Source organism: Quercus robur, chromosome 1 (assembly GCF_932294415.1).
Source record: "Quercus robur chromosome 1, dhQueRobu3.1, whole genome shotgun sequence".
In the NCBI taxonomy this organism is placed as follows: Eukaryota; Viridiplantae; Streptophyta; class Magnoliopsida; order Fagales; family Fagaceae; genus Quercus; species Quercus robur.
Window position 1 is genome coordinate 18,208,512 of NC_065534.1, and position 20,652 is coordinate 18,229,163.

Here is a 20,652-nt window from a genome sequence, read left to right on the forward strand (position 1 = left end):
ACAGTTGATAATGCTGCCTCTAATAGTGGGCTGATTTCTTTTATTCAAAAAAAGACTAAGAATAGGAAGGCAACAATTTTAGGGCATAAATACTTGCATGTGAGGTGTAGTGCTCATATCTTGAACTTGATTGTTCGTGAAGGGTTAGTTGAAATGGATGAGACAATAGTGAAGGTGAGGAAATCTGTGAAATATGTGAGATCATCTCCACAAATACAAAGCACATTTAAGTTATGTGCAGAGAAGGAGAAAGTTGACTTTAGAAATCAGTTGTGTTTAGATGTGCCCACTAGGTGGAACTACACCTATATTATGTTGGAGAAGGCCGAGAAGTATCAAAAGGCTTTTGAGAGATTGGAGGAAGATGATCCAAATTTTCTTATGACAATTAGAGAGGAGGCAAAGGAAGAAGGAAATGATAGACATGAGGTTGCTTGGGGAATGGATGATGTGGATTGGGAAAAGATTAGGATATTTTCAAAATTTCTTAAAATTTTCTATGATGCAACCTTGCGGTTTTCGGGTGCTAATTATGTCACTAGTAACTCTTTCTTTTTGGAGCTTATGTCAATTCATGACACAATTGAGTTGGAGCATGAAAAAGATAGTTATTTGTTGAGAAAAATGGCTGATTACATGAAGAACAAATTTGAAAAGTATTGGGGGAATTTTGATAATATGAATCACTTGTTGTATGTAGGCTTAGTTCTTGATCCTCGATACAAGTTAAGGTATCTTGAGTACTGTTTTGGTACTTTGTATGAGAGGCAAAAGGCTGTTGATATGGCAGGAAAAGTGAAGGCTGTTTTGGAGGATTTATATAAATCTTATACTCAAAATCAAGTGGGGAGTAGTAGTACTAGTGCTGCTGCACAGGCCCAAAACCCAAGTGGATCAATAGAGGGCGATGATTCTAGTGTGGTTGATGTGAAGGCAATGAGGATGATGGGATTTAAGAAGCACTTGAAGGTTATTGATTCTTCAAATACCAAATCAGAGGTTGATAAATACTTGTTAGAGAGTTGTGAAGATGTCTTTGATGATAATTTTGATATTTTGGCTTGGTGGAAGGTTAATTCCCCACGATACCGTGTGCTTTCAAGAGTTGCACGACATGTTCTTGCAATTCCGGTATCCACTGTGGCCTCAGAATCTGCCTTTAGTACGGCTGGTCGTGTCCTTGATCCCTTCCGGAGTTCATTGTCTCCACTTATGGTGGAAGCCCTCATTTGTGGTCAAAACTAGCTCTGTCCTTCATCGGCTCCAATCTGCCTTCGTGCTGCCATGGATGATGTTGAGGAGTTTGAAAAGCTTGATGGAGGTGTGACTATTATTTATTATATTAAAAAAATGACTTTCTATTTCTTTATTTATTAAAAAAAATTCTGCATGTCTATCATTATTATTAAAAAAAACTGAATGTCTTGGATTCTTGGCATCTTTATTATTTTATTGTACATTCTGCATGTCTACTTCTTTCTTTATTAAAAAAAACCTAAATGTCTTGGATTCTTGGCATATTTATTGTTGTATTGTACAAGTGACTTTTATGTTTTTTTCATTTTTTGTTTTTAGAACTCGTGAGTGATGCTGCATTAACGTCGGAACTTGGCATGTCCACACCAACAACGATTGAAGTTGACGGTTGACGGGTGGTATTGATGTTGATATGTACACTTTTTGATATGTATAGTTGTACACTTTTGATATGTACATTTTTTGCTATTAGACACTAGTAGACAGTGGCCTACATATAGAGATGGGCTTTATTTTGAGCTTTGACAGTGGCTGGCCTATACATAATACATAGACAATATATGATACATTAGGCAATAGGCAATGACATATGGCCAATTTATTTTGAGTCTTTGGCCAAATATTAAATATGGACAGTGTATATGTTGACATTGACATATAGCCAATTTATTTTGAGTCTTTGGCTATAATGCTATTATGTAGGTAACATATGGACAATATGTGAACTTTGACATATTACTAATGAAGTAATGAAATATGCACTAGTTATTTTATTTTGACTTGTACAATTTATTTTTTAATCTTGTTTGTATTTGATGGGTGCTTGTAACAAGTTACAGAATAGTTTGAGGCATTGAGCACCTGTGCAAATGTATTGTGGACAGGTTATATCATGTTGACAAGTTATTTTTGGATTTATGAATGTGATGTGTATTTTAATGAGTATAATAGAAGTTCTAAAGAAGGTTATGAATTTATGATAGGTTGTGATTTATAAATCTGCTATATGTGTTGTATTTTTGGATTTATGAATTTGTAACAGGTTATTATTTTTTTTGAAGAATCTGCTATAATGTGTATTTCTAGATTTATGTTGAGCAAAAGAAAGTTATGAAAAATTTCAAATGAAAAGCAGGTTGTGATTTTTTTCTTGTTTGTAGAATGCATGTGTAAAAAGGCCCTAAAATGGCCAAAATAGGAAAGACCCGAATCTGGGCCAAAACAGAAAGCTAAAAAAGGCCCAAAGATGGCCATTGCCAAAATAGAGAAGGCCCAAATCTGGGCCACAACTGGTTCCTAACAAAGGCCCAAAACAGGTTTCTAAAAAAAAACTTAATTAGAGCATAAAAGGGCCATAAAATAAGAGCCTAAAGGCCTGAATACTGCATTTAAAAAAAAAAAAAAAAAAAAAAAAACCCAAACAGAAAATTTTTGGAAAAAAAAACTGAAGGCCCAATTGACCCAAACTCCAGGCCCAAAAACCGAAACCGACCGAAAAACCGACCGAAACCGATGGTTTTTCAACTATTTGAGACTTTTAAAAACCGAAAATTTCGGTTTCAGTTGGTCGGATAAAAAAAAACCGACCGAACCGAACCGATTACAGCCCTAACACAAAATATCTCATTCATTGCTCTCTTTCTCTTCTTTCAACTATGTGTTACACCGTTCCAATATTTATCAATTAAATATACTATAAGAGCTTTCTCAAAATGTTAAAAACTACCTTATTGAATTTTAAATAAATGATCATATATATGAAGCTTCTTAATCACTTGAGTTTTCTAAATTGCTTAACAATAATATACTTTTAATTCTTGGGATATGTCTAATCCTTTTTTTTTCCTTGACTTTACAATTAAACTTATAGTGTCTTAGCTTTCCACTCTCCATTTTCCACACTAGTAGTTGTAAGTTGTAACAGACAGTTTTGATCTTCTTGCCTGATTTTTTATACTTGGTGTGATTTTTAAAAGATTTAGTTGTGGGCATGCTACGAAATTCAGGTCGGAGCATAGTTGCATAGACCTGATTTGGGCTTTCCAAGAAGAAAGCAAAGACTTCACCTTCCCTAGCTAAAAGTTCCTCAACAACGCCACCTTTTCATTGATCGAGATAAAACTTGAAATGAATGACTTACTCAGCGTCTAAGTCAGTCATTTCAAGATTTGGCTATTAGAAGAGTTGTCGGAAGCAAGATCAAAGATAGAGAAAACAGAAACGACAACATTTTACCACAGGAAATAAATTATTTGTTTTATTTTAAAAACAAACCCTTCTTGTGTCGACATGCAGTCATTGTCGTTTCCATCATAGAAGCCAGAAGGTTTGTTTTTTCCCTCCTATGCCAAAGTGCATTAGCGAGTATGCAATTACACTTCACCCCTAAACTTTTAAGTAAAATAAAATATACTTTCTTTCTAGAAATCTGTTTGATCAAACTTTGTTAAATTAATGTTACAAATAGTGTGTAGTGTGTACTAACCTAACCTTTGCTTAAGAGCAAGTTTCCGAAATGATCCTCTATTTCAAAATTAAAATCCACTTATTTCAATTTTAAAGAGTATTTTAATATATTTAGGGTTTGTTTGGATACTACTTATTTTGCTAAAAACTGAAAAACTGTAGTAAAATAATTTTTAAATATGTGAATAGTATCATGGGACCCACTTTTAATAAAAAAGTTGCTGAAAAAAAAGGTTTGTGCATTCAGTGAACAGTACACGGGATCCATTGACAAATACATGCTTGTGGAATACTTGCTGGTCAAAGAGGCAGTGGGTCTTGTGCACAACGCACGGGACCCATTAACAGTACCGTGTCCCACGTGAAACGCAGGTCTCAATAAAAAAAAAAAAAAAAAAAAGGTAAACGCAAACACAGCATGGAGAAACACAATCCAAACGCATAATTAGTATGACTTTTTGTTTTCTCATTAGGTTGTGAAGAGATTTGTCATTGCAAGTTTTTTGGTGCTTGATGATAAGCTTTGCATTATTATTCTAAATTTACTAGTTATGAAAAGTGTTATTTTCTTCAAACCTCGAAGAAAGAGAGTGTTTTTTTCCCTCTTCAAATTTGGAGTGGTTCCCCCTAATTTCAAGAGAGGAAAGTGTAATAAACAACAACAACAACAACAACAAAAAAAAACATTTTACATAGCTCATTATGTCATTGCAAAATGGGTTGTACTTGTTCATCATAATGTAGTTATTAATTTATTGTATATATTTCAAATATTTAATAGGTTTTAGTATTTTTTTTTAAATTTATTTTAACAATGTTAACCGGTACTAAAAATTTCAAAATATTTTTTACAACAGTTAAACGACAAGCTTATATTGGTTCTTATTTAAACCTACCACTGATATTATTTTTTACCTATCCCTAACTCACATCAGTTGGGTGTAAAATAATTTGTTAATTCTTTTGTGTCCATAAACTTTCTATATTTCTCACATAAATGTTGTGCCATTCACTTTGTTATGGTTTACACAATCTTAAAATTCACTTAATCTCAATATGCTTGGTTATGTTCATGAAATTAATTATTATTGGTAATATGAATAATATCACCCAATTTATTTTAGTCTAAAATTCAAACTCGTCCATTAAATTTTACTGTAATTGTCAAATTATTATGTAATATTTAATTTTTATCAATTTAGTTCCTCATTCTATAAAATTGAGTCAATACGATCATTTCTCCCAAATCTATTAGCAAATGATGCTGTTCAAACATTCTTTTTAGCTAATAATCTAATTCAAAAGAATCAAAACATTAATGAGATATGTCATTTAATAGACCGAGTTGTTTAATGAGTATTATTCAAAAAAAATTATAAAATAATGCTTAAACCACTTAATTTGCAAGTAAATTTGGACGAAAAGATAAAACTAACTTTATTAAATTTTTTTTCCAAATGAGTGAATAAATTGATAAAAATCAATATTTTGTTTCACATAAAATTGAAATTTAGTTTTATCAAAAAAAGAATAGTGTTTTTAAAAAAAAAAAAAATTATTATTATTATTATTCCAAACGGACTAAAAAAACGGAAATGCCTTCGTCTTTTATCAGATCAAAAGCAACAAATCGAAAGAACAAAATAGTACCCAACAAAAAAAAGGAAAGTCTCATGAACCAAACCTCTCCGATCAAACGCCCAATCTGAATTCCTCTCATTTCCGATGGCCAACGTGTCGGTGGCCGCCGAGTGGCAACTTCTCGGCGACCGTTACTACCGGAAACCGGAACTCTACCACCCGATGCAGTGGAGGCACATCGATCTCAGCCGCAACAAAGTCGCCTGCGCGCCGTTCGGCGGTCCGATCGCTCTCATCCGCGACGATTCCAAGATCGTCCAGCTCTACTCCGAGTCCGCACTGCGAAAGCTCCGCCTCTTCAACTCCGCCGGCGTTTCTCTTTCCGACGTCGTTTGGAAGAACACCGGCGGTCGCTTGATCGGCTTGTCGTGGAGCGACGATCATACTTTGGTCTGTATCGTTCAAGACGGCACCGTTTATCGCTACAACGTTCACGCGGAGCTGATCGAGCCTAATCTCTCGATTCTAGGGCACGATTACTTCGAGGAGAATGTGGTAGAGTGCGTGTTTTGGGGAAACGGCGTCGTTTGCATTACCGAGACTTGTAAGGTTTTCGCTGTGCCGGATTTCAAGACGAGGACGGTGGTGAGGCTGGCGGATCCGCCACCCCCGCCGATTGAGTTGGAATTGGAACTGGAGCTGCCGCATTGCGTGGCGGTGATCGAGCCGCAGTATACTCTGTCTGGGAATGTGGAGGTGTTGTTGGCGATTGGGGATGGGATTGTGATGGTGGAGGAGGATGAGGTGCAGGCTTTGCCGGTGCCGCCCGGGGACGGGCCGCTTCAGAAGATGGTTGTTTCCGGTAATGGGAGGTTTGTCGCGGCGTTTACGCATGATGGCCGATTGGCCGTGTACTCGACTAGGTTCGAGAAGGTGTTTGAGTACCAATGCGAGGTATGATTGTTATATACAATGCCTAGAATGATAAGATAGGAAGGTTGTGTGTTATGGTTTGAGATAATTGGACAAAACCCTTTTGAAAGCTTAGGTTTTTATTGGTGATTGTGAGGTTAATTTGTCATGAACATGTTGAATTCACTATTGGCAACTATATTGGTTTCTTTGAAGAGGTCTGTTAGGATAGTAGGGATGGAATATGTTTTATTTGAGCTATTTATGTTGTTACTTATTGCTATATTTTATGATATGCTGAAGGTTCATTGAGCTTATAGAGATTGTATATTTTGATATGCGATTTTGGAGTTTGTGTGAGTTTGATAGAAATAGGATTGCTTCTTTTTGCCTTTCAAAGTGAATTATTGGTTTGGTTTTATAAAATTTTGATTGTGATTTGACTGTAATGGAAATTTGATGGTGGGTTTAATTCTTTTTAAATTAAATGCCTACCTAGTGAGAACCCTGTTCTCTGAGCTGATGTTGCAATTAGAGTGATGCTGTCTTTTAAAGTGATGAGGAAAGATTGTATAAATACTGCTAACTGCTGCCCCAAATGCAACTCACTTATAATAATTTCTCGAACAAAATGGATATTTTTAATCTTCATGTGGCATCCTACCCTTCTTTCTTTTATTGTTTTTTAGTTTCGTTGATTAAAGGATTAGAGTAGCCTATAGTTTGTTGTTTTTTGATGGGTTCTTAGCACACTGCCTGTGTGGTTTTTTATTGTACCTTTTCATTGTTTTTGGAATGAAAATTAGAGTAGCTTATATGCAAATTATCTTATATAATTTTCATGTGTACAGTCAGCTCTTCCTCCTGAGCAGCTAGCTTGGTGTGGATTAGACAGTGTGTTACTTTATTGGGATGATATGCTTCTGATGGTGGGTCCTTCTGACGAACCAGTGCGCTACCTATATGATGAACCAGTAGTTCTTGTTCCTGAGTGTGATGGAGTGAGGATATTGACTAATACAAGTATGGAATTTTTACAACTGGTACCTAGTTCCACAGTATCCATCTTTAAGATTGGGAGTACATCACCTGCAGCTTTACTGTATGATGCGTTGGATCATTTTGACAGGCGCAGTGCCAAGGTAGGCTTCTCTCTCTCCATAGTGTAAACAGAAATGACTAATTTCATTTATTTATTTTGGCCTGATAATAAAGAGCAATCATCATGGAGCTGATGCCATAGGTTGAATTCTATTGTATCTATAAAAAAAATTCTATTTATTTTGAGCGATTCCAATTTCTTGATTAGTATGTTATTGGATTTACCATATTTCTCTTCCTTTTATTTTTGAGTCATCAAAGTTAAAGACAGTGGAAATTGATTATTAATCTCATTTGCTGATGAATACAGAAAAAAACTGGCATGGGCATACTTTGTCAACTGTCAGAAGCTTCTGAAATGTTTGTTCCTATACTTGTGAGGTTGTGGGTTCAAGACCCACTAGGTGTATGTGTAATTTACAAATACTACTAATAATAAAAAGCTTATGAGGATTGCAATATACCTATTTAGACCACATTTTTTTTTTTCTTTTTTGTTGATCAGACCACATTTTCTTGTTAATTTGTTGTTGTGTACGTGTGAAGGTCTTTAACAATTTTTTTTTTGGATCAGAAATAAAGATTCATTGATAATAAAAAGAGAGAGACACCCAAGTACACAAGGAGTATACAGGGGTGAATAAATCAAGAACGAACATTACAAAAATCAAGTAAATCCAAAATAGAAGAAAAAGGATGGTTCCTCCACACAGAGAAAGGGGTGAACAAATCAAGAACGAACATTACAAAAATCAAGTAAATCCAAAATAGAAGAAAAAGGATGGTTCCTCCACACAGAGAAACAGTTCAATAAAGTTTTGAAAAATAGAAGCTTGAGGTCAGGCATAGAACGCTCAATGTCTTCAGAACACCTACTATTTCTCTCCTTCCAAATGCACCACATCAAACAATGAGGAACAACCATCCATATATCTTCATTACGATGGCGACCAAATCGACCTTGCCAACAAGCGAATAGCCCAATGACAGACATTGGCATAACCCAATAAACTCCAAATAAACCAAACACCATATCCCACAACTCCAAAGCAACCGGGCAATGAAGGAAAAGATGGTCAACAGTTTCACAATTACACTTGCACATATAACACCAATCCAAAATGCAAACCTTTCTTTTCCTTAAATTGTCAATTGTCAGACATTTCCCCAAGACAGCAGTCCAAACAAAGAAAGCCACTCTAGAGGGAATCTTTTGCTTCCAAATGCTTTTCCAAGGGAAAAACTGCTTACTATAGCCAACTAGAAGATGATAGTATGCACTAACCATGAACCCCTTACTCTTACAAGGCAGCCAACATCTCTTATTCTCCCCGATCCCCCTTATAGGAGTGCTATAAATGGTATTGATAAAGCTCCTGAAAGCTTCCAATTCCCGATTATGCACATCCCTACAAAAATGTATCTCCCAATGGAGGACACCATTGGTGTACCTCATTAGATCTACCACACTTGCCTCTTTTCTACGACTAATCCTAAATAATTCAGGATAGCGGTCAGCGAGAGAAGAAGAACCACACCAACTATCTAGCCAAAGCTGCACTTTTGATCCATCTCCAATTTCACACAGAATAAACCGAGATAAAGAGTGCCACCCCCTTCTAATATTTTTCCACAAACTAACTCCATAAGGACCAGAGGAAGAGCTAGAACACCTACCACCCCAATCATAACCATATTTCACCTCTATCACTTGACGCCATAGAGCATCCCTTTCTTGCCCAAATCTCCATAACCACTTCCCTAAAGCTACATTGAAAGTTCTCAAGTTCCTCATCCCCAACCCACTTGAAGCAAGTGGAGTACACACCGTAGACCAATCAACCAGATGAAATTTAGGCTCATTTCCTAGGCCACCCCATAGAAAATCCCACTGAAGTCTAGCAATTCGGTTGGCCACTGAAGCAGGAATAGGGAATAAAGAAAGAAAGTAAGTAGGAAGATTTGAGAGAGTGCTTTTAATTAAAGTGACTACCTCCCTTGGATAAATATAATTTTTTCCAACCTGCTAATTTTCTTTCTATCTTCTCTAGAATTGGGTTCCAAATTGACTTCTCCTTAAATTTTGCCCCCAAAGGAAGACCCAAATATTTCATTAAGAATGGTTTACCTATTGGTGCCCCTTTCAAATTTATCATCTCATGTCATAGTCATTTTACCCAGCACAATATGAATTTAACATTAAGAATGGTTTGCATATACGTTTTACTATTTCCTTTTTACTTATTATTTTATTTTGGATTATAAATTGGTGTGAAGGAAATAAAAATTACACAAGTACTATATCAGTGGTTTAATGCTATCTTTGGAGTTACTTATAAAGATTTTTTTTTCTCATTCTTTGCCAGGCAGATGAAAATTTGAGATTGATAAGATCATCATTGCCAGAGGCTGTTGAAGCATGTGTTGACGCTGCTGGTCATGAATTTGATGTTTCTCGTCAAAGGACACTACTAAGAGCTGCAAGCTATGGTCAGGCCTTTTGCAGGTAGGTGTTGTTAGCTGATGCATTAGCATTTAATCTTATGAGAAATGTTATTAGACATTGTTAGTATTTGACTCATCAATAGCTAACATTCTGATATTTATGTATTTGATATTCAAAATATAGGCATTTCAGCTTAAGTTGTAAGGAATAAAGTATACCCACTTTGCCATGGCTCAAATGAGACTGGATTGTGATATATTTATATGGAATGGATTGGATATAGCTAAACTAAAATCAGGCTTGGGCCAGGCTCTGACTTTCATGTTTGAACCAGACCTTTATTGTCATTCTAGAGTACATAGTTTTAGGTTAGGCTTGATTGCTTTGTTGCATTGGGTCATATGGAAGTGTAAAGTCCTTTCATTGCTCTCATTTTGGGATATTTTGGTGAATCAAATGATTCCAGTGATTTAACCTGGCTGCAAATTTGGTGTTACAATATTTGATAATTAACTATACATACGCAGAGACCACGCGCGCGCACACACACAAATATGTAAAAGAATCCGCATAAACCTTTTGAGAAAGAAACAAAGGTTGGGGGAGCAGCTGGAGGAATTGGTTGGGGAAACACTTGTTTGACATATGGAATTGGACATCATTATGTTTGATGTGGTGTATCTAGAGGGAGAGGAATAGGCGCACTTTTGAGGATGTGGAGAGCTCGGGGTAGCAGCTTCTAGCGTCATTTAAAGGGTCTTTATTTGATTGTTCTTGGGCTTAGGGACTCAAATCTATTGATTCTCTCTCGATTTTTACAGATTCCCTTTGTTCTTGTACATAGTTTTGAGTCTTTACTGTAGTTTTTGGCTACTTCATGTTCTTTTCCATGAAGTAGTCTTTTTTTAATGCAACTTTATCTTACATATAAAAAGAAAGAAAGTTTTATATGTCCCAGCCTTCAGCTACTCCCATTTTGGCTTCCTCTTTGGCTCCTGATTTTTTTTTTTTGCATTTGAAGTGGCTACACATGGTGCTGGAAATGGCCAATGGCCAGATGCTTTACATCATTGCTTGAGTTATGAATCTTTGTTTCTAATTACTTAATAAAAAAAGAGAGCACTATTGCCAAGAGTCTTGTGGCTTGTTTGGCACCTCCTGGTGTTTCTTATGTAGATGCCTAGGGTTCAAATCCTCCCTCCCTCTTTGTATTAACTATAAAAACAAAAAGAGAGCACAATTATTTGCGAAGAGTATTTTGGTACTGTTGCCACTCATTTTGACATATCTTGGACTCTTTCCCCCTAAGAAGCATCAATACCAATACGGGATATGTTTTCTAGTACACAATAGACATGGGGATACATCAATTCTTGAAAATCTAGGGCATATACAGCACAGATACTTAAATTAGATAATATACAATAATTATTTTTAAGTATATATTATGCTAATTTTTTTATTATCTTAAAACGATACACAATAAATGCTAAAAGGTGTGAAACGTGTCTAAATAATCAAACTAATTTAGAAGCTATTAGTTTTTTTAGAGAAAAGATACAGAGGAGAAAACAATAAAAAAATTAAACAATTATCTCCTGGTATTTAAGAGTATTTGACATGTTTGATATGGATATGACTATGGATTTTAAGTATTAGTGCTTCCTAGCGTTTACTTCCTTCTATTGCCTGTTAATTGCATGACTTTTAAATCCAAAGTCTTAAAAGAACAAACATATTTTCTGATTTTTTGCTGTCGGTAATGATATCCAGTTGGCTTTGGCAGCAATTTTCAACGTGACCGTATTCAAGAAATGTGTAAAACTCTGCGAGTCTTAAATGCTGTGCGCAACCCTGAGATTGGCATCCCTCTTAGTATTCAGCAATATAAGGTTTTCAAAGCTTACTGAATTCAGTCTCCAATTTCAAAACTAAACTTGCATGCTATTTTCTTTGAATTAAACTGAATAAGTTTGTTGCCCCAGTTGCTCACACCGTCCGTTCTGATTGGTCGTTTGATTAATGCACACCAACACCTTCTTGCTCTACGGATATCAGAGTACCTTGGAATGAATCAAGTAAGTCTATATAACTTATACAGACTTTGCAGTTATGATAGATTTGTGTTGTTGTTTAATTTAATTTAATTTTATATAATTTTTTAAGGAAGAAATTTCATTCAAACAAAGAAATCGTACAAGGGATAATTTTAAATTATGAGACATCCTCATATCAAGTTACGTTTGCATTGTTTTTTTTACACTGGATTTCCATAAGTATGCATGCAGCATGCCCCATCCACCTATTGGACCATAGTTTGTCTGGGATAATCATTTATATGTTGAGATTTGTACGGTACAATATGTCATTGGTCTTGTGGTAGTTTATTTTTATTGATACCATGGACTAGCAATGCTTTTTGCTTCCCATTTCATTGTTCCATTGTTGTGAGATTTGTTAGATACCATATGCCTACTCTGAAGTACAGATACAAAAAACTAAATAAGACTTATCCAGCTATGAGGATTCATCATTAATTTTATAAACATATATCAAAACTAAAGCATTTAAAACATATAGAATAGATGTGCCAAAAATGTAAAATCTTTTGCTGGCACCAGTAGGGAGAGAAACTCATGAGACTGGAAATGTGAAAATTGAAGCATGAAATTAATTAGCAGCTCAATAAGGTTCATCTGGGGATTACTGCATCAAAGAACCCTACTCTTTCCAATGGAAACATCAGAGGATAGATAGGTAGGATGTAAGATGGAGGCAGATATCAGAAACAGGCTGATTGCAAATATGTTTAGGTTTTAGAGTTATAAATTGAACATTTAATTACGAATTTAAGATGCAAATCCATATAATTATTGTTGAACGCTTTGAACGATTTATTTATTTATTTAAAATTAATAAAAAAAATATTCATACTAAAAGTAGCTCAAGTGCAGCTGATGAGCTATAACTTAATTAGTGTTTCCTCCTCCCATAAAATGGGATGGAGGTGAGGTCATGGGTTAAAGACCCATTGTGTGCTTGTGTAACTTACCAATAATAATAAAAATGTAGCTCAATTTCACAGGGTACTAAAGAATTACCTTTAACAATGATTTTTGGCTGACGCATATCTACCATAGTTAAGTGAACCATAATCATAAAAGTTTAGTTTAAATGTAATGTGACTTGAAAATAAATATCTAAGCTAGCGACAAGATAGGCTGATTGTAAATTTACATTAGAGATTTAGTTTGAGTAGTTATTGATGAGGTTTTAGTGTGAGTTTGTGAGGCTAGAGGAGGCTGGAGCACTAGAATTGTAAGAGGTACTCATGGGTGTGGGATGTGGAAGAGCATTAGAGAAGGAGCAAAGAAGTTCTTTGGACAGGTAGTGTATAATGAGGGGGAGGGTCACCGTATTAGTTTTTGGCATGATCCTTGGTGTGGGATTACTCCTTTAAAGGACCTTTTTCCTAATCTGTTTACCTGTTCTCGGTCTAAAGAGGCTTGGATTTTTGACCTCATTGTATCTGCCTCAGAAGGGGGAAGTAGGAGCTAGAATTTTCAATTCCGCCGAGCTCCAGAGGATTGGGAGCAGGAAAATGTTTGTTCTTTCATTGAGTTTCTGTATTCCTCTATGCCAAGGGGTGAGGGGGATGATACATTGACTCGGCAGTTGACTAAGAAGGGGGTGTTTGATGTGCGCTCTTACTATAAGTTGTTGTTTGGTCCTCTCAATGAGGTTTTTCCTTGGGAGTGTATTTGGTGTGCAAAGGTGCCTAAACGGGTGTCTTTCTTTTTATGGACAGCAGCTAGGGATGGGATACTCACTATTGATAATCTAGTTAACAGAGGTCAATCCTTGGTTAATAGGTGTTGTTTATGTTGTTGTGATGGGGAAATTGTGGATCATCTTCTATTCTACTGTAAGGTTTCTCATGCATTATGGAGTGCAATTTTCGAGGTATTTGGGATCCGTTGGGTATTGCCAAAGACAGTTAGCTCTCTCCTCTTTGCTTGGAGAAACTGGTTTGGAAAGCATCTGTCAACCATATGGAATATGGTCCCGGCATGTTTAATGTGGCTGGTTTGGACGGAACGTAATACACGCATCTTTGAAGACAATAAGAGAACCTTAGATCTTTTAAAAGCTCTTCTCTTCGGTACTTTGTTTTAGTGGCTGCGTGTTTGGGGTTTTACGAATTGTATTTCCGTTTCTAAATTCTTACACTCTATTAGATTAAGTTTTTGAACCTGCTGTATTTTTTCTTGATCAGAATGTTCACCATCGTGAACATGAAGCTCAGCATTTTTGAATAAAAGTTTTATTACCTATCAAAAAAAAAAAAGTGTTGAGTTTGTGAAACTTTTGATGTTTTTCATATCTTATCAAGTTCATATATATATCTTTAAAAAAAAATAATAATAATAAAGGTGTTTTAAGCAGTATAATTTTCTTGAATAAAATTCTTTTTGGAGATTGGGAAAGTAGTTGAGACAAATGTTTGAGAAATGCAAAGTACATGAGGTAACAATCTTGAAGATTTTTAAAAACCGACTGAGCTACACTTATTTCTTCAGCCACTGTATAAGTGGTGCCTATAATGTGGAGGTGGTTGTTTCTCTATATTGGCACCATACTAATAATAATTTAATGAATAAGCTAAAATCGCGTATCCTGCCTCTTTCAACCCATCTCTACTAATTTCTACTTCAAAGGCCTTTTTTTAAAAAACCAAGAAATAAAATCTGACCAAAATATTAATGAGATGGAATATGGGTATTACTGATTGCTTGTTTATGTTCTAATTCATTTGCTGAAAATGATTTGTGCTCTCTGCAATGTATATTGACAGTGAGTGACTTGCATATGTTGTGTACGTCCTTGTTCTTAATGCTTCTTTATATCCCTTTCCTGCCTACTGAATTTTGGACATTAAGATACTGTCATACTCTCTGGTGTTCAATTGCAAACTAAAATTTTTTTAACCTCAATGTAGTTGCTGCCTTATATGGGAATCATAACTTCTTGTATATGTAAAATAACTTTTTCCTGATTATGAGTGTTGCAGGAGGTGGTTATAATGCACTGGGCATGTTCAAAGATAACTGCTTCATTAGCAATCCCGGATGCTGCTCTCCTTGAAATCTTACTGGATAAGGTTGTCTAGGTTACTTCAAAACTCTATGTGATATCTACTTATTTCATTCTGTGCAAATACAATTTATATCATGCTCTTTTGTGTTTCAGCTGAGATTATGCAAAGGAATATCCTATGCAGCAGTTTCTGCTCATGCAGATAAGAATGGCCGCCGGAAATTAGCTGCTATGCTTATTGAACATGAACCACGTTCTTCCAAACAGGTATTTTTCTACTTCTCTTTCTTTCTTTTGCATTTCATTAGCTAAAATCTGCTACGTTTTGATGCCCCACCAAAAGAAGTGCTGGGGCATTTAATGGAAAGTTTATTATATACGATTTATGATTCTTTCACTACAGGTCCCTCTTCTTTTAAGCATAGGAGAGGAAGATACAGCTTTGATGAAGGCAACTGAAAGTGGCGATACTGACCTTGTTTATCTTGTATTGTTCCATATTTGGCAAAAGGTAATACTGCCACAAACTTAAACCAAAGTTTCTCTTTTTAATGATATCACCAGATGTGATACATATTCTCTTCTGGTTTGATGCAGAAGCAACCATTGGAGTTTTTTGGAATGATACAGGCCAGAATGCTAGCAAGGGATTTGTTTATAACTTATGCACGGTAGCTATACAGCCTTGTCTGATTTAGTTTATATTTTCGTTTCTCCCATGTAATTAATCTTTTCTAGGTACTATAGTTTGCAAGTGAATAAAAAATCATAGTTACTAGATGCTAATGGAACACTTGAGGCATTAAGGTTGGGTAGATCCTTTGGGGGGGGGGGGGGGCAACTCTACAAACAGGTCCAAAGTAATGCTCTTGATTCAGTGAAATAAAGTCTTGAAAACACCATGAAGGAAGGTATACATCCTGGGATTTGAAAACATGTTCCTGAAAAATATATTCTGGAGCTTAAAAAAATACAATGAAGATAAAACATAAATAGATTTTAAGTGGCCTTTAGGTTTAAGAGTAAAAGGTACGATTCCCAACAAGGAGAAATCAACGAACAGCATAGGAGAGGAGAGAAAAAGGAAGGGGGGGGGGGTGTGGGGTGTTGAGGAATTTCAACGGGATTGCAGGGCTTCTTATAATCTTTTTCAATTTCTTTGCCTTTTGGTTGAAACATTATACTAAAATAAAAAATGGAATATGAGAGAGAGAGAGAGAGAGAGAGAGAGAGGCACTTGGGCTGCATCTTTCTCTGCTTTTGTGCCTAGGTTGTGCTTTTTCGGTGGTGAAAATGGAATCTTTAGCTGTTAAGTATCTAGTTTGTGTGTGTTCTATGTGTGAATGCTCATTGTGTTAACCGTTTCAGGTGCTATAAGCATGAATTCCTGAAGGACTTCTTCCTATCAAATGGACAACTCCAAGTATGTTTTAATTCTTTGAGATCAATGATTGTGTGTGTGTGTATGCACGCGTGTATGTATGTTTGTGTGTATATAAAAGTTTCCGTTGAGAGTACATTTTGTGTTTGAAAGGGTCCTGTAGAGAGTAAGGATTAGGGAACCATAGGCTGGTAATCGTTTGTTGTATTTCTGATTATTATAAAGGGTGTTTAGTGTAAGATATGGTTTGAGCATCTGATTATTATAAAGGGTGTTTGGTGTTTGCATATCAAAGAAGATGTAGCAATAAATACAAGTATGATATCTAATCCACTGCCATACTATAATATGTTACTAGCAATTGATGTTTCCTTTGTGCTTCCAGCCATGCATTGATTTCTTAGTTCTATTTTTTTTAATAAATGATAGTACTTAGTTCTATTTTCTACTACTGTAAACTTCCAGATAGGGTTACTTCTCTAAATCTAGAAAAGATTTAGCTGAAAGTGGAATCATAATTGTCAACCCAAAGGACAAGGGGGGTTTCTCTGTGTGACTAGTTAGAACAGTGGATCCTTGTACAGTTGTTGATCCCTACTCTTATTAGCTGATTTCTGTTTATAGTACAGGACTTGCAAAGCTAATTTGGTATTTGATTCAATACTTAAATGAATTTTCTATTGATAATCTCTGGTACGCTAGAACATTGATTTATGCTAAAAGTTTCTTCTGGTTTTTGTAGGAGGTGGCTTTTCTTTTATGGAAAGAGTCATGGGCAATAGGAAAGAATCCCATGGCAAGCAGAGGATCTCCTCTCCATGGTCCACGCATAAAACTTATTGAGAAGGCTCATAGTCTTTTCTCAGAAACAAAGGAACATACCTTTGAGTCAAAGGCTGCTGAAGAGCATGCCAAATTGATAAGGTGAGAAATGATTTACTTAGATTACTCATACCATTTGTTCCTTAGCTCTCTCTTTGTAATTAGTTCTCTTCTGTTTTTCTTTTTCTCTTCTTTGTAATCTTTGATATGCTTTGTGTTTTTGCATAAAGCAGTTTTTTGAATATACATCTTTTTTACTTATCAAAAAAAAAAGTTATAGTGCCCCTTGTTATATCACTCTTCAAGATGCAGCATGTTTTATTGGTTTTACAAGGTTATATTAAATAAAAATATATGCCAAGTATTTAGGGTTTAGACATAGTTATTCACACTGCTTCTGGAGTATGAAATAACTATTAATACAAGATGTAGAATAATAAATAATGCTACTATTTTTTTTTTGTTTCCTTCTATTTCTATAGAATGCAACATGAGTTGGAGGTGACTACAAAGCAGGCCATTTTCGTTGATTCAAGCATCAGTGATACAATCCGCACTTGTATTGTATTGGGAAATCATCGAGCCGCAATGAAAGTGAAAACAGAATTCAAGGTTTGTAAAGTTTCTTCAATTGCTTCTTAGGGTAAACTAAAAATAGGGTTCATCTTGTTCCTCATTCCATGAAATTTTTAATAGAAAAATGGTGCTGAAGCATGTCCTTGGGTGAGAAAATAGGGTTCAACTTGTTCCTCATTCCATGAAATTTTTAATAGAAAAAGGGTGCTGAAGCATGTCCTTGGGTGAGAAAAGATTGAGCAATTTTCAGCTTTCATAATTGTTTATGTGCCACCTATTTGTTTTATCAGGTGCACTTTTGAAGTTGATTGTTGTTGATTTGTCTTAGGTTTCTGAGAAGAGATGGTATTGGCTTAAGGTTTTTGCTTTGGCTACAATCCGAGATTGGGATGTCCTGGAAAAGTTTTCGAAGGAGAAGAGACCGCCAATTGGTAAGTTTTCCGACTCTAGTTTAATTTAAGATGGTCATGAAAAGAAGCAAACACAATAGTAATCTTATTTTGTTTACATGTAATCTTCACTAGTTGTCTAATATTGAATCATGGATTTGATGTAATGTATGCATTGGGTAAGAGTATTTTAGTTTAGGTGGTAACTATTGTCAAGTATTCCTTCCAGTGATGTGCTCTTCCAATTTGTCAAATAGTTGATTTTTGACCAGGAAATACATGAAATCTTGGATATTGGTATCTTGCCTTAACCCAATCTGATTACTATGGTCTGCTGGCCTTCTTAAATCTCTTAATTTTGGTGGAGTATCTGAATACTAGCATCTGACAACTGTAACTTAACTAAGCCTTAATTGCAAGGAATACTGTAAAAATGACAAATTTATATCAAATAATGAATACTAGCATCTTACAGATTTCAATAATTATAATTAAGTTAGGTGGAGTATCTGAATACTAGCATCTGACAACTGTAACTTAACTAAGCCTTAATTGCAAGGAATACAGTAAAAATGTCAAATTTATATAAAATAATGAATATTAGCATCTTCTATCCAAAAAATATATATATATATATATATTTTAGCATCTTACAGATTTCAATAATTATAATTAAAACGAATCATATTGCTCTTAATTATCTATGTTAGGGTAAACAAGAAATGATCTAATATCCAAGTCTATGAGTAATTTTTAGGGAGATATGACCTAGTCTATATCCAATAATTTTATCTATATTATAAGATATAATGGATTCAAAAGAGTTTTATGTCAAGGTTTTCTATCTAATCTCTCTTGATGTCATAAGTTGATTACCTATTTGCATTTCTCTTCTAATAGGTTACAGGCCATTTGTTGAGGCATGCATTGAAGCAGATGAAAAAGGAGAAGCTCTAAAATATATCCCAAAACTTTCTGATCCTCGAGAAAGAGCTGAGGTAATTAAACTTGTTCAGCATATTATATGCACTTCAGATTCTGCTGCTTGCCCAGATTCAGTGCTATCATTTTTTTGCTGAATGAATTTCATGCTACTAAACGTGCCTAATAGACTGGTTAAGAAAAGATACTTAAGAATCTAGTCTGTTAAAATAGAAGTTCAAGGTTCCAGCTTCCCACTTGTTATTTTCTGCCCGTATATGTTGTTTCAAAATAAATTTCTCATTTTTGATTATGTGTTGTATGCATAAACAGTTCAGCGGTTTAATGATAGCTCATGTTAAACTTATTATTGCTTTCATTTTTCTGTGACTGCTTGCGTGAGAGTACTGGGTTTTTTTTTTTTTTTTTTTTTTTTGTTGAAAAAATTTATCTGTATAATACATATTCAAGCACCCTAAAGTGCCATTCTTTAATTTTGAACAGTCTTATGCTCGGATTGGAATGGCCAAGGAAGCTGCTGATGCTGCTTCTCAGGCAAAAGATGGTGAATTGCTTGGTAGATTAAAATTGACCTTTGCACAAAATGCAGCAGCTTCATCAATTTTCGATACTCTTAGAGATAGACTGTCCTTCCAAGGTGTTTCATAGTATTCTGACTCCAATTTTTGTGTTTCACTCTCATTATTTTCCTTTCAAGCTTCTTTTCTGTGTGCAATGTGTGCATATTGTTCCCATTAAGTTGTGTATATTGCTGGATGAATGTAAAGGCACAATAGTTTGACAGTCACAACTGGAGTTTTTGTAATTGGTGAAGTGCTGCCCCACTATTCTGATTAGGATGTTTTCTAATTTATCCATACTACTTTGTTTGGTCCTGTATTTTATCTCGGTAATTGCAGAATATTATCAAAAAGACATTGCAGAAACTTAATTTGCTGTGTAAATGTTTTCTTGGATTAATGAATATTGATGGTGTAAGGCATTGAAAACATGGATGTCATCTTTCCTTCCAGTATACGCTTGGTTGAGACTTGAGAGTCTTGAGACCATGTATCATCGCGAGTTGAATCCCTTATAAATTTGTAAACAAGACTATCAAGTTTTCTTTGAAAAAAATAATAATGATAATATATATATATATTTATATCTGTGTGTGTGTGAGAAAGTATGTTCGGTTCAGCTCTTTTACCCTTGTACTTGGTAATGATAATAATAATAATAATAATAATAAATTAAATATATAAGAAATATTTGAAAAAAGCTAAAAATATTAGGAATTTTATTACATAAAGTTTGTAAATTAATGTGATAATGAATATGATTAGTAACATATCAATTTGCAAATCTCATGTGATAAATTTGTAGTATACTAGATGTTAAGTGGTGCATTTTGAAACATTTTGTAATAAATTTTAACAATGTCCTATGTATAATACTTATTATGTCTTATAATATTTGAGTAATCAACTTAAACTATATGACACGTCATTAAAAAGATAGGACAATCAGGAATATGAAATGAGCCAATTGTTGAGTGGATTAACAAATGTTTAATTATTTTCATTAATTTTAAGCATATAATTATCTTTTACTTCTTTTTTTTTGATAAATACAGTAGAATTTAAACATATTAAACATATGGTGTATGCTCTTATAATTAGAGTAAGACATTATTTAGTTTT

At 34.8% G+C, this 20,652-nt stretch overlaps 1 protein-coding gene across 1 annotated transcript; it reads left to right on the top strand.

Moving 5' to 3' along the window:
* The first annotated feature begins 5,323 nt into the window (after positions 1-5,323).
* LOC126724018 (protein VACUOLELESS1) lies at positions 5,324-19,961 on the top strand. Its single transcript, XM_050428081.1, has 15 exons — positions 5,324-6,258; positions 7,068-7,358; positions 9,684-9,823; positions 11,550-11,655; positions 11,749-11,841; positions 14,835-14,924; positions 15,014-15,127; positions 15,264-15,371; positions 15,458-15,531; positions 16,229-16,283; positions 16,984-17,165; positions 17,546-17,675; positions 17,968-18,070; positions 18,929-19,026; positions 19,454-19,961. Exons 1-15 carry the CDS (start codon positions 5,449-5,451, stop codon positions 19,616-19,618), a joined length of 2,559 nt encoding a protein of 852 aa, XP_050284038.1. The 5' UTR covers positions 5,324-5,448; the 3' UTR covers positions 19,619-19,961.
* The last annotated feature ends 691 nt before the right edge of the window (positions 19,962-20,652 follow it).

Bases quoted from the DNA above. Each gene is read 5' to 3' on its own strand.
- LOC126724018 (XM_050428081.1), top strand. From the start codon at position 5,449: ATGGCCAACGTGTCGGTGGCCGCCGAGTGGCAACTTCTCGGCGACCGT. The intron at 9,824-11,549 runs GTAGGTGTTGTT...TGGCTTTGGCAG, and splicing joins TATGGTCAGGCCTTTTGCAG to CAATTTTCAACGTGACCGTA. The intron at 18,071-18,928 runs GTAAGTTTTCCG...CTCTTCTAATAG, and splicing joins GGAGAAGAGACCGCCAATTG to GTTACAGGCCATTTGTTGAG.